General features: G+C 35.3%; 1 protein-coding gene across 1 annotated transcript in view; it reads right to left on the bottom strand.

The window, feature by feature from the left end:
* Window positions 1-838: 838 nt before the first annotated feature.
* LOC105482328 (SLU7 homolog, splicing factor) overlaps window positions 839-13134 on the bottom strand; it is a 17095-nt gene continuing 4799 nt past the window's right edge. The window contains exons 3-16 of the mRNA XM_011742351.3: window positions 12799-12952; window positions 12381-12461; window positions 11970-12134; window positions 10988-11056; window positions 7813-7860; window positions 7488-7619; window positions 7132-7229; window positions 6907-6974; window positions 6634-6773; window positions 5358-5519; window positions 3922-4026; window positions 3699-3770; window positions 3322-3438; window positions 839-2369 (exon numbers count right to left, since the gene is read on the bottom strand). Of these exons, the coding sequence (XP_011740653.1) occupies window positions 2190-2369; window positions 3322-3438; window positions 3699-3770; window positions 3922-4026; window positions 5358-5519; window positions 6634-6773; window positions 6907-6974; window positions 7132-7229; window positions 7488-7619; window positions 7813-7860; window positions 10988-11056; window positions 11970-12134; window positions 12381-12461; window positions 12799-12952 (1591 nt within the window). The 3' untranslated portion in view covers window positions 839-2189. The remainder of the gene's footprint in view (window positions 2370-3321; window positions 3439-3698; window positions 3771-3921; window positions 4027-5357; window positions 5520-6633; window positions 6774-6906; window positions 6975-7131; window positions 7230-7487; window positions 7620-7812; window positions 7861-10987; window positions 11057-11969; window positions 12135-12380; window positions 12462-12798; window positions 12953-13134) is intronic.

The raw sequence follows: 13134 nt of genomic DNA, 5'->3' as shown, positions 1-13134 counted from the left end.
CGTCAAAGAACGTGGGCCAGATACATCATTTTCAGGTGCTGAGGGTGAGCCTGGTAAATATTGAGGGGCTGCTTAAGTTTTTGTGGATGCAAGAAACTGCTATAAGACCAGCCTTGTTGGTCAAGAAACTAGGGCCTTAAATACTAGAGAAGGGGATAGGCTTCAGAATCCGAGACAGCTAGCTTCATGTCCTGACTCCAATACTTACAACGGTTAGGATTTGTGCAGATTACTTGGAGTTAATTCCATGTGCTTTTTGTAAAATTGATAGATCATCCATTACCCCATGAAGTTCTTTTGAGGAAGGAGGTAACATTATGACAATTACAGTACATAATTCTCGAAAAGGCAGCTATTATTGAGATAATAAAATCAAAGCTCAATCTGAATAATGTCCTAGGCATTACGATTTTGAGACAGGGTCTCATTCTGTTGCCCAGGCTGGAGTGCAGTGGTGCAATCTCTGCTCACTGCAACCTCCACCTTCCGGGTTCAAGCAATTCTCATGCCTCAGCCTCCTGAGTAGCTGGGATTATAGGTGTGTGCCACCATGCCCAACTAATTTTTGTATTTTTAATAGAGATGGGGTTCCGCTATGTTGGCCAGGCTGGCTGGGCATTACTTTTCGAAAATAAAACAGAAGACATGATTCTGGATATTATAGAATTCTTCCTAAATCAAAGTAAACTAGGCCTCATAGAAGAGGGAAAGAGGTACAGAAAGGTTAGGTGACAGGATGCTGAAATTTTCTTAAACTCACGGAAGCTAATCCAGGTTCCCCTCCCTGTCCCATAAACAACTTTTCTGCCAAATATTAGATATAATGCTACAAACCACGCATAGTTACGTATTGTCATTTATTTATCTTTAACAAAAGATAAAATACAAAGCAGACACAACAATGTCAGCCTTTATGTTGAACCACCCTGTTTGGATAGGAAAATGAACCTTTTTTTGCATTCTTGAAGTAAATAAGAATTAAATCTATTTGCATTGTTGTTTAATTTCATACCAATCTAAAGCTAGACACTATGTATATCCAAAGTACTTGACAATTTGACTCAGTTACTCTCACGCCACCCTTTCTGAGATGCAGTATCCTATAGGTGGTTTTCGGTAGTTTAGAAAAGCCAGTGAGCTGTTAAAAGTTGATATACTGAAGTTGGAGGTTTTGTTAGGCTGTTTTCACTGATTCCACTCTGTCAGTATTATCTTCATAGTGTTCTGAGAAGAGGTTTCAGGATCATGGCAATCTATTACTAATATCCCTACAAGCCATCCTTGTAATTCTTTCAAGAAGCCAACTTCAGGTTTTGGATTTTTGCAAATTTTACAAACAAAGGAACAGCTGCTGGCTATAAATATTAGGATATTCTACAATTTAAAAAATCTAATATTCATGATTATTACATGATGGCAATCACAATGAAAACAAATAGTATCGTAAACCATATCCTCTATGATAAAGGAAAGGATTTCTACATCTAAAGGCTTATGTCCAGAATGGTAAAGACCTACTACTGATCAGTCAATATTGACCCAATGATGAGAAAATAGTTGTTTTCCATTCAAAGACTAACACATTTAGTCTACTCCAGAGGCCAAGGAGAGAGAATCGCTTGAGCCCAAGACTGCAGGGCGTTATGACTGCGTCTGTGAAAAACCACTGCTCACTAGCCTGCGCAACATAGCAAGATCCTGCCTCTTAAAGAAAACAAAACATAAAAATAAATGTAGTCATAGAGTTGCTAGTAATTATTTTAAAAAAACAAAGTCCTTAAAAAAAAAAAAAAAAAGTCCTTGGTTTTCTCAAAACCAAGGTATGCTAAGACTAAATATAGGGCCACAAAAATTGAAGCAATAAAGTTTGAAGCTTAATAAATGTAGAGAGAGACATTCTTAATAGGTAGAGAGCCAAGGCTTCTTTACACATGACTCACATAAAACTGGAAATAAAATCTTAATCCAATTTTAAATTCTGTTCCCAAAAGCATACTTCACGTGCCTCTTCTTTTTCTTTTTTGCTTCTTCAGTATGGAAAGGAGTGAACTTACTGTGAGGCACCTGAAATATTTATTAAAGTCAGGCAGCAAGAAGAATAAACAAGGATTTTTTATCTACAATCATCAATAAGAAGCTGAAAAGAATGTATCAGCTGCATCTATCTTGGATGGTCATCTGACTAGTTACTACTGTCCAAGGAAAGAGGCCATGGGGTCATCTGGCCTCTGACGTTTCATTCTATATGCCTCCATTTCCTCTTCAGTAGGTTCCCGAGTTTCATACATGCTATTGTAAGGCCGCTTCCTCTCATCAATCTGCATGGTCTCCTTGACATGAAGAAGGCGTGCCTCCTCTGCATTCAGTGCCTACAGAGAGAGGAGTAAAATGCGTATCACAGCTCTACATCAGATCTCTTTTCTTCAAAAGTGGCAGAGTACCAACAGACCCCACTGAATATGAACTGCCCTATCAGAAACGCAGACTGCCTGAAAGAGCTTTGGAGTCAGCCCTTCTACTGTCAAGCTACAACTAATCACTATTTGGCTTATATGATATTTTTATAGAGCACAAAACATTCTATAAACATTTTAAATCAATGTTGGAGAAATTTTATTTAATAACAAAAATTAAATGAGGTTCACTTTACTGATACAAGCTCGCAAATGATGCTTCTGGTAAAGACTACAATTCTGACTTTTCTCAAGGACTTGCTGAAACTTACACATTATAGAGCTAGAAGGCAATTCTTTCTGGTCATCATGGCAGTAACTCTAAAATGCTTTATAATGCACATTTCTTCTGTCCAAGAAGAAGGCAGTACCTACACCCCACAATACCTCCATTAATATAACTTGAGCAAATCACTCAGACTCTAAGCTTGTTTCATCATTTTAAAAATGCATTTGGAGACAGGACTAGATCATAGGCCATTACAAATAAAGGCCTTTACAAATAATACTGGCCAGGAGCGGTGGCTCAAGTCTGCAATCCCAGCACTTTGGGAGGATGAGGTGGGCGGTTCACCTGAGTTCAGAAGTTTGAGACCACACTGGGCAACATGGTGAAATCCTGGCTCTATAAAACAATACAGAAATTAGCTGGGCATGGTGGCATGTGCCTGTAATCCCAGCTACTTGGGACACTGAGGCAGGAGAATTGCTTGAGCCTATGAGACAGAGGTTGCAGTGAGATGAGATCGCACCATTGCACTCCAGCCTGGGCAACAGAGCAAGACCCTGTCTCAAAAAAATAAAAACAACCCCAAAAACAAAGAATACTGTTACTTATCACTTTTACTATTTAGACTTCACAAATTACCTTTTTCAATTTTTCATGCTTCTTTTCTTCATCATCACTATCTGAACTGCTCTTTCGATGCTTCTTCTTTTTCTTTTTCTTCTTCTTCTTTTCCTCTTTCAGTTTTTCTTGATGCAGCTGAAGGGGAGGATTGAAATGCAGTGTTATTAATATGAAAACAAAGCTCAGGTGCGCTACTTGGGAGGCTGTGGCACGAGTATCACTTGAACCCAGGAGGCAGAGGTTGCAGTGGACCCAGATCGTGCACTGCACTTGAGCCTGGCCAACAGAATGAGATTGTCTCAAAAGAAACAAAACAAAACAAAAAAACTCAGGTGCAGGTTTTAAAACCCTCCTTCCAGGACTTAAAAATTCAGGACAAATGATTATCAACTTACCTCCATGAGAGTTTGAGGTTTTTTCACAGATTCATCCCCAGTTATATCATTTATAATACATTCCTCCGAGTTCTGTGCAAAAATACATGTAATTTGAGTTGAGGGTCATAGTTACTAATCATCTAAGAAAAAGTTAAAATTTGAAACACGAGACAGTATGTTTTAGTTTGACTTACAAGCTTCGGTTGTTTTATACCTTTAAGAACCAAAGACAATTACTTACAACAATCTCCTTCCCAGCTTCTCCAGTACAATAGGAATACTTGAAAAAAGAGTGACAGCATTTGTATCCCCATCGGCCTTCTTTCCAGTACGATCCCCAGATATGCTGCAGAGAGAGAAATTACTTAAAAAGGAAGCTGAAATTAGAAACTTCTATATACTGTTGATAGGAGTATAAAATAATACAGCCCTTTAAAGGTAATTTAGGAGAAAAATTATGGGGATTCAAGGCTGGCTAACAGGGACAAGGTAGTCTGACCTGAAGTGTGAGAGGCAGGCACTGTAGTTACAAAGCTCTTAAATTCTATTCCCAAAAGCCTATAAAAAAATTTAGTGTACCTGACTTCTCTCGAAAAATGAAGGAGTGGCAAATTCTGGGCCTATATAACCACTTGGCAATAATCGGCTGTTGCTGAAGAGTGGATGCCCCGTTATATAGGGCTTATGTTCTCCAGTTTGTACAATTTGCCTGGCTCACTTCACTCATGTATGATCACTGGCCCGGCTACTATAGGGAATTAGGTTTTTGACCCTCAACTAAGAGAGACAATTGTAGTTTGGTTACTTCAAGAGAACAGCAAAGGACAATACATGCTTTATGATGTTTATGATGCAATGCGAATATACTACATTACTTATTAAATATTCTTGTCAAAATATTTAACTTATATCCAATCAAGCTGTTAGACCTGAATTCCTATTTATAAAACATACAGGGATAGAGAAACAAGCTATATAATGCTACTAGGATCCAGTCAATACAGAATATGAGACAATTTACAAACTAACTGGCCTAATCTGTTAAGGGGTCATCATCATGAAAATGCAGAGATACATTCTAGAAAAGAGACATAATAACCAAATAATGATCAAAATAAATTTGAAATGAATTCTGACTAAAACAAAAAATAGGTGTTAAAGGCATTTTTCTGTATATTTTGGAAAATGTGATTAATGACTAGATATTAGGTAATATAGAATGCTAATTTTCTAAAGTGCAATAATGTCAATGTGGTTATATAGAAGTCTTCATTTTATGGAGATATGTGATACAGTCATGTATCACATGATATGTCATGATATATATAATTTCCAAATGTTTCAGGCAAAAAAATGTATACATAAACTATATGTGTGTATATATGTGTATTTTACATATCTATGTAAAACAGTGTGCATATGCACACATACAACTAGACAAAGCATATAAGGCAATATGTTAAAAATTTCAGAATTTAGATGATGGGTATATAGATGAACATAGTATTCCTTCAAAATTTTTCTATTTTTGAAAAAATTCCCTGAAACAGAGTTAATTTTTTTTTTTTTTTTTAAAGCATAGAGCATAGAAATGGTTAGCTAATAAAGTTGTAGTGGAAAAATGCAATACAGAGCAAAACTAACAAGGACACAAAATTGTTTCAGTTTAGCACATACTGTGTGATTGTGGATCTTCACATCCTCCTCATACTTAGAGCAGGCAACAGCCCGCTCCTGTCCTTTGATGACCGTCCCATGTCTTGAATACTCCACATAGTCTTCAGTCTGTGCTAAAAGCAATTCAGCTGGAGGGGCATCCAAATGTTCTTGGCCACCATACTAAAAGGACATTGGACATTATTCAATACATTTTACAACCTGATTTGCATTTAAATTTCCAGGAAAACATTTTTTTTTTTTCTTATTCTATTTATTTATTATTTCTCTTTTCTCTGATGTTAACCAAAAAAATGGTAAAAAGAAAGATCTGAAGGGACCTGGTTAGAACCCTGAAACGGTCCACTAAGCCAGTGTTAACACCTGGGGTATAGTGGTTCCATGCCTTCCCTAACATTTATTCTGAATTTTATATACAAATGAAAGACTTTTTTGTTTAATTTATATAAAAATGGGATTATAATATATTAATATGAACATGATGTAGGAAAACATTTATTTCTAATCAGAAAGAAAGGGAACATTCTTTACTGGGTTTTGTTATAGAAAGCACAGTAGGAAAAAAAAGCCACCATTTTTTTTTCTGAGGCAAATAGAAGATGTCTCAGTTGCTATTCATCTGTTGAGTATAGTAAGTTACAAGATGGCCATAAATTCCTCTTATCCTTGTATGCATGCCCTTTCCCCATAGGGCTTTGCTTTTCTTCCCATCAAGAGATGAAGTCTTTCTCTATCCCTTGAATATGGGCTTGGCCATATTACTAGGTTTCACCAATGGGAAGCTGGCAAATGTGATGCAAGCAAAGGCACTTATGTACCACAACACACTTTTTGCTGCCACTCTCTAGAACTCTGAGAATGCCATTTTAAAAAGCTGCGCTACCCTACTAGAGGATGAGACCACATGGGGTGGAGATGAGCTGCCCCAGAAGAGGTCCCCTTAGGACAATTAGCCTGTTAACTGCTAAACACAAGAGTGAGGCCATCTTAGCTCATCACCTAACCTCAGCTGAGCAGCCCAGACCAGGAGACTCGCCCAACTGTGAGCAATAATAAATGTTTATTTTAAGCTACTAAGATATGAGGTAGTTTGTTTTGCTGTAAAAGCTCATACAAAATTGTACAGCATCTGACTAAGACAAAGGAAGAAAAGGACTATTCTTCATGGATTAAGAGGGGCTCTCTTTGCATTATTTTCCAAATGTAAAACTAAAGCTTATTAACTAGTAAGTTCTCTTTAACAGAAGTTCTTCTTTAGCATTTTGGTCAAAATTACCTTTTCCAGGATGCTTTCTTTCTGCTGTTCTTTGAAATCTTCTTTTTTGACTTTGAAGGACTTATACAACAGCTCTAGCTTTGTAGGATCTGCCTGCAGATGTACTTCAGATCCCTTGTCATAGGCTTCCCACGCAAACACTGGAGTAATTCAAAACATCTTAATGAGTTGGCAGCAACATTATTGTATGCTTCTTGAAAACAAGCTTAAAAAAAAAATCCCAAACTTCTTATGAGCTGATATAAAATGCCTTGACATACAGGAAACACTTACACTGTGTCTGAGCCATTGAAATGGTATCTCCTGTGTACCTAACAAAATTATCTCCAGCATAACTCACTCTGCAAATACAAATAAAGAAAATGTTTCAGAGATTGATTTAAGGAAAATTAATTCATAAAACTGAATCTGAATTAAAATGAACACCATCTATGGTCAGGTCAGAAAACAATAAACTTTCTCTCATCTTGAAATCTGTACATTTAATTTGATACTTACTCATCTGGATTCTTTCCTGCATTGGCATAAGGATTCTCTCTCATTGCTCTAGTTTTTGGATCATAGTAGGCAGAATTTGGATCTAAATTCCTCAAATACTAGAAGAAAAAAATATTTAAAGAATAAATCAATGTTTACTCACAGCAAAAAGATTTCAGCAGACTAGTTGGAGGAGTTGAATATGATCAATTAAATAAATGTGTGTATACAATTCTGGGGTACAGGTGAAGAGAAAAAACAGAATGAAACCTTACCTTAGAATGACTCTATTATCCATATGCTACCCAGAGTTGATAAAATTTAGGCTGGAAAGACAAATACTTTTCAAACATGTATGTTAAGTTGGTAAGACCTACTTTTGCAATATCTTCTCGAATCCTGAGATTCCGGACAGTAATTCGTCTCTTGGAGTCAAAATTCTGTCCAGGCATGTCAATATCATCTGCATATTTATCTTCATCCTCATCTTCACTATTATGATCTTTTTCCTAAAAGGGGGAGGGGAAGGAAAAAAAGAAAGAAGAAAAGAAAGCAGCATGTAATTCTTGTTTTTTTTTTTTCTTTTCCCTTTAACCAAACCCTTATTTACTTGTGTTCTTTAAAAACTACTATTAGTGTTATTATTAGCCATCAGAAATTTAAAAATTTCACATACACTCAGAGGCAGCAAATATGTATTACCGTCTGAGAATTTGGTTCCTCTTCTCCCCACTGGTGCTTTGGAGAATTCTGTATCACAAAAGAAGAAAAATAATTCATAATTTCATTCCACTTAATCCAATTAACACTTAAAATAGCTAAGATAATACAACTTAATTCTAACTGAACAAACTCTCACATTTCTCAGTTGTAATGAGCACGCAAATTCTGAATACAAGTGTGCCATTGTGAATTTTATTAGACTGTCTATAAAGCCAGCAAATTTCAAGAGAATTTTAATTAAGATTATAACTACTGAATGGTAACAGGAAGATTAAGATGACCAAAGTACCCAATAAATATTAATTTCTAAATGTGTTAGTCTTCAGACATACTGTTTTCATTAAACGTTACTAGTTTCCCAGTAAGTCCAAAAAGAAAATGTTACTAAGGTTCATGTCTTCACAGCCAAAGTAAAGTTTGGGCAATGAAAAAAATCTACAAGTGACACGATATTGTAATTTAAGGAGAGGCCAAACTCCTTGTCACAAGGATACACTTTTCTTCACTAGCAATTGGTCAGAATACTTTCTAACGCCACAGAATGCCTATAGTAACATGGTCAGTATTTCATCATGTCCATTCATAAAGGCTTCAAAGATTAAAAATACTTAAAATGAAAAAACGAATACATTATAGCATTAGTGAGGAGATACAGAAACACATGTAGGTATATACAGTCTATAGATGTAAGCATAAATCTGCGTAGCTTTTCTGAATGATGGCTAAGTGATAGATCATAAAAATTTTAGAAATACAAACTCACTGAAACACACTTCTAGAAGGTTATCCTAGTATCATGTCAATTACATAAAGATATATAAGAATGTGATGTGCAGTATTGTATATGTGCAATGGTTTTTCAAAACATTGGGAAAAAGTCAAATTAATAATAGATCACTGGTTATATAATTTACTGCATTCCATGGAACACTGAACGGCCATTAAAAGTGATTCTATCCAAGGGGCAGAAAAGTACGTATCATTTCCTAACGTTTTTGATTTAAAAAAGGGAGGGGAGAGAAAGGTGGGGTAAGAGTATATATTTGTATTTGTATTTATTCAAGAAACTCTGAAAAGAGCCACCTACATCCACAAAAGAGTTGGGACGAGGGGAAGTTTAGTGTTAGGGCGGACAGAAACCGGGGTGGGGAGACTTCACTGTGCATCTTCTTATAAATGATGCCATAGGTCTATAAATATAGACAGAAAACACGTTCTCGCTGTACTCTATGTTGTTAAATTAAAAAAGAAGGTAATAAATGAATATATAAAGATGGATTCATGTAAGAAACATTTTGTATTCGAGCACACATAAACAGGTATACGTGGACAAGAGAGACCTGGAAAGGCCTACTTCAAAATGTTCATAGTTAACACAGGGGATATTTTCTTTTTAATATAATGTTCTAATTTTTTTCACTTAATATTAAGTGTTACTTTCAAAATCAGAAATATAAATATTTCGTAAAAAATAATTTTTTTGAGTTCCCACTATTTGCTAGTTCAAAAAAGGATATTTACATATATTTCTACAGTGACAGCTAAGTATCTAAATCTGCTATATGTGGTTCATCTTAATATCCAAGCATCCAAGTGGGCAAAAATCATTAGCCCCGTACATACATTAAGTATCCTTACTGGGGAAATAAATTACACCATGTTTACAACAAACAACAGAGAATATATTAGAACAAAAGAAACGGGCCCTTTTTCTTTTCCCAAAGTTAGTAATACATAAAAATAATCACAACAACAATAGCTACTAATTACCCAGTGTTTACTATGTGATAGGTATATAAACTTCCTGGGGGTTGTCATTTCTATTTCAGACATACTAAACTGCAGCTCAGAGAGGCAAATTCACTTTTCTAAGAGCATGTATCTCTCATGGAACAGAGACAGCTTTTGTTTCCATTTTATTGATTGATTGATTGATTGATTGATTGAGATGGAGTCTTGCTCTGTGGTCCAAGCTAGAGTGCAGTGGCGTGATCTTGGCTCACTGCAACTTCTGCCTCCCGGGTTCAAGCGATTCTCCCGAGTAGCTGGGACTACAGGTGCTCGACACCACACCCAGCTAATTTTTTTTATTTGTAGTAGAGATGGGGTTTCACTATGTTAGCCAGGCTAGTCCCAAACTCCGATCCACCCGCCTCGGCCTCCCAAAGTGCTGGAATTACAGGTGTGAGCCATCGCACCTGGCCAGAAATGGATTTTAAACTCTTATCTGGTAACTTAATGCTGTTAACTTGCCTGATAGGTTACCTTAGTAACTGCTCACTTAGTAATTATTTCAAGTTCTGTTTGCTTTGTTACTTATACATGGTTTAGAGTCCCTTTTAGAAATTTAAACTAAAAAACTATAAATGTTTACTATTTATTTGTGCCTAGATTTGTTAAAAAGAAACTTGACAACTCTAATATGCATAATATATTTACTCTATTAAGTTGACGAGGATTTTAAAAAAAGAAAAAAAAACTGGCTGCAACAGACCTTTCATTCATACAAAAAATGTTTTGCCCAGTTATGTAACTAATACGTATTCATTGTGGAAAATGCAGAAAATACTAAACAAAAAGGATAGAAAGAAAAATTCATAAATTCTACATTAAATAAAAACTAGTGTTCTGGTCTTTCTTTCAGTGTGATAATATTATACTTACTACCTTTTCATGTATCATTCAAATACAAGTGTTAACCAGTGTTGTTAACGAAGTCTTGAGAAATGCCATTTTAAGAACTAAGCAGCTATTATACCATGCAGATGCACTTAACCAACTCCCTATTCCTGGACATTTAAGCTATTCCAATTTCTTTACTATTGTAAAAAATGCTGTACCATCTTTATGCATAATGATTTTTCTGAACTCTAGAAAATTCTTTAGGATGGATAGATCTAATAATTTAACTTGAAAAAGTAAGTGTATGTCTGCCTGTGTGTCTAAATATAAATAGTGGCAGTATTGTTCCCAAATTAACTGCATCAATTTATATTACTATAAACTGTATACAAAGTATCAGTTTTATTTTCCCCCCAATAGCATTTCTGTCTTCCTCTCTAACTGAAGAGCTATAAAATGAATTCTTGTTTCAATTTTCATTTCTTTGTTTAAAAGAAATGAAACCTTTTGTTTGATCATTTTCATTACTTACAGCCTGTTCCACTAATTTTCCTGAGGCTAATTCCTCTTGGAGTTTCTGGGCTTTCAATGTTCGTTTTGCCTTTAAAAGAAAAAAAAAAAAAGAAAGAAAAAGGAACATTTAAATTTTACTTACAAGTCACCACCTACATTTTTATATATTTAAAATGAATAACTTTAATTCATTTCAGAAAAGGTCACTGAACAAACCTATCTCTTTGGGATTCCTTGTAGCCCTAGACTTATTACTCTATAGAGCAGGAGTTACACAATGTTTGAACCAGGCACTAATGTAAACTGAGACAAACGGCATCAGTAGTAAATTGCAGGGAGCAAGCCCTGACAAAAACAAGCAGTTGCCACATAACTCCAGATGACTGACTCTTACCAGGCAGGTGTGGGGTTACCGTATATTACAATGTTCAAGAAAAGATGAAATCCAGATTTTTATATGAAATCTTACAATTTTAAAATGATACCTCTAATAAAAAAAAAAAGGCAGTACGACTATGACTTCAAAGGAATAAAGGTGAAAAGGTCAAATCATAACAGTAAAAACTGAAGTTGGGTTAAAATAAAATACAATTTTCTGAAACAAATTATGCATTCCCTTTCTACTACTCCCAAATGCTATGTGAGGCACCATAAAATAGGTTCGTGGGCAAGCTATAGCTTGGGGCCATACATTTCTAACTTCACAAAACCAAAACTTTGGACACAAATCTGTTCTCATGCTTCCAGTATCTTTTGCTACCTAAGACAGGGAGTAAAGGACAATATAAGAATCAAGAAGAAACTGCTGGCAAATATGGCTAGCACATTATTTCCTCTATTCAATATTACAATTATAAAGGTAGCCTATACAGTAGTACTAATACTATTATAAAAATGCTACCATTTTTAAAGTGCTTCAAGATTTGAAAAGTAGAGCTGCTAGAGATACAGCAAAAGGACGATTCTTAAAAAACCCCAGGAAAGCAGGGAATTTTGCTCACCAGATCAACTTTGGCATACTCTTCAACAATTTTCATGTGTTCTTCTGGATTGTAGCCATTCCATCGATCCCTCTTCCCATCATAGTCAAACATCAGTTGAGGCTGGACATGTTCATCTGGAGCTATATTAGTACCTGTAAATTTGGCTCCAACTCGCCTAGGTCTCTAAAAACAGAGTAAGATTTAATCTTTTCCTAAGCGCTTATGACCCAAAGGAAGACTTCATACAACTTTTACAGGGTGGGCACTTTACGATCTATTCAATTATCAGTTAGTCTTACAGCAATTCCACTCAAACTAATTTTTATTTAACTTGTACCTAAATCTAGGTGATTTCAGAAAAAGAGAAGCAAGCTCTCTGACAACGAAAAGACTGACAATGGTTTTCAAAATTCTCAAAGGTGAACTTACCTCAAAGCAGTCTTTCTTTTTGTGTGTCATGGCCCCACAATTTTCACATGCTCCTTTGCGGTACTTAGTAATTATGGAATTCTATAAATATAAAAAAAAAACAAAGAAAATGTCTTAACTACATAAGTTAGAAATAACTTTGGCTCTCATTATGATTTTGTCTAGTGAAATGATTTCTTTGTTAAAAGGAAAACGAGTTAGTCTCCACACATTTACAAATGTGAAAGTTTAAGGACTTCAGGAGTATAAAATTTATATAAGAAATACAAAGGTAAAATAGTAATGCACTGTGAATTCCAATACCAGATAAAGGGTTTTATTATCTGTTTCTGCTTTAAATAGTATTGCGTTGAAAGTTCTTATGTTAAGTTCTTAAACTCTCCATATCCATGAAGAGGTACACAGGTTGTCTACATACCTCTTTTACACCCCTCTTGTACCATTCTCCAGATGAGCTGAACTGCTTTTGCTTCTCTGGTTGTGGTCTCTGGTGTTTTAAAGTAGGTCTTTTTGAAGGATCGATATACCATGGCACTGAAGAAATATACTGAGGAATATGGGGGTTGATGTCTCTGTAATAAAAGTTAAAAAAAATTTTTAAGAATAAAGTTGGAAAATAATCAGTATTACAATTGCAAAGGTAGCTTACACAAAATCTAAGAATAGAAATATTGCAGTGGTAGGGGGAAGAGAATATGGTTGCTATTGCTATACTATAATAAAGAAAAATTAAAAATAAAGAAGTAATTTATTT

The sequence above is a fragment of the Macaca nemestrina genome, chromosome 6, assembly GCF_043159975.1.
Source record: "Macaca nemestrina isolate mMacNem1 chromosome 6, mMacNem.hap1, whole genome shotgun sequence".
In the NCBI taxonomy this organism is placed as follows: Eukaryota; Metazoa; Chordata; class Mammalia; order Primates; family Cercopithecidae; genus Macaca; species Macaca nemestrina.
The sequence above is the reverse complement of the archived record's forward strand: the minus strand, read 5'-3'. Positions and strand labels throughout refer to the sequence as shown.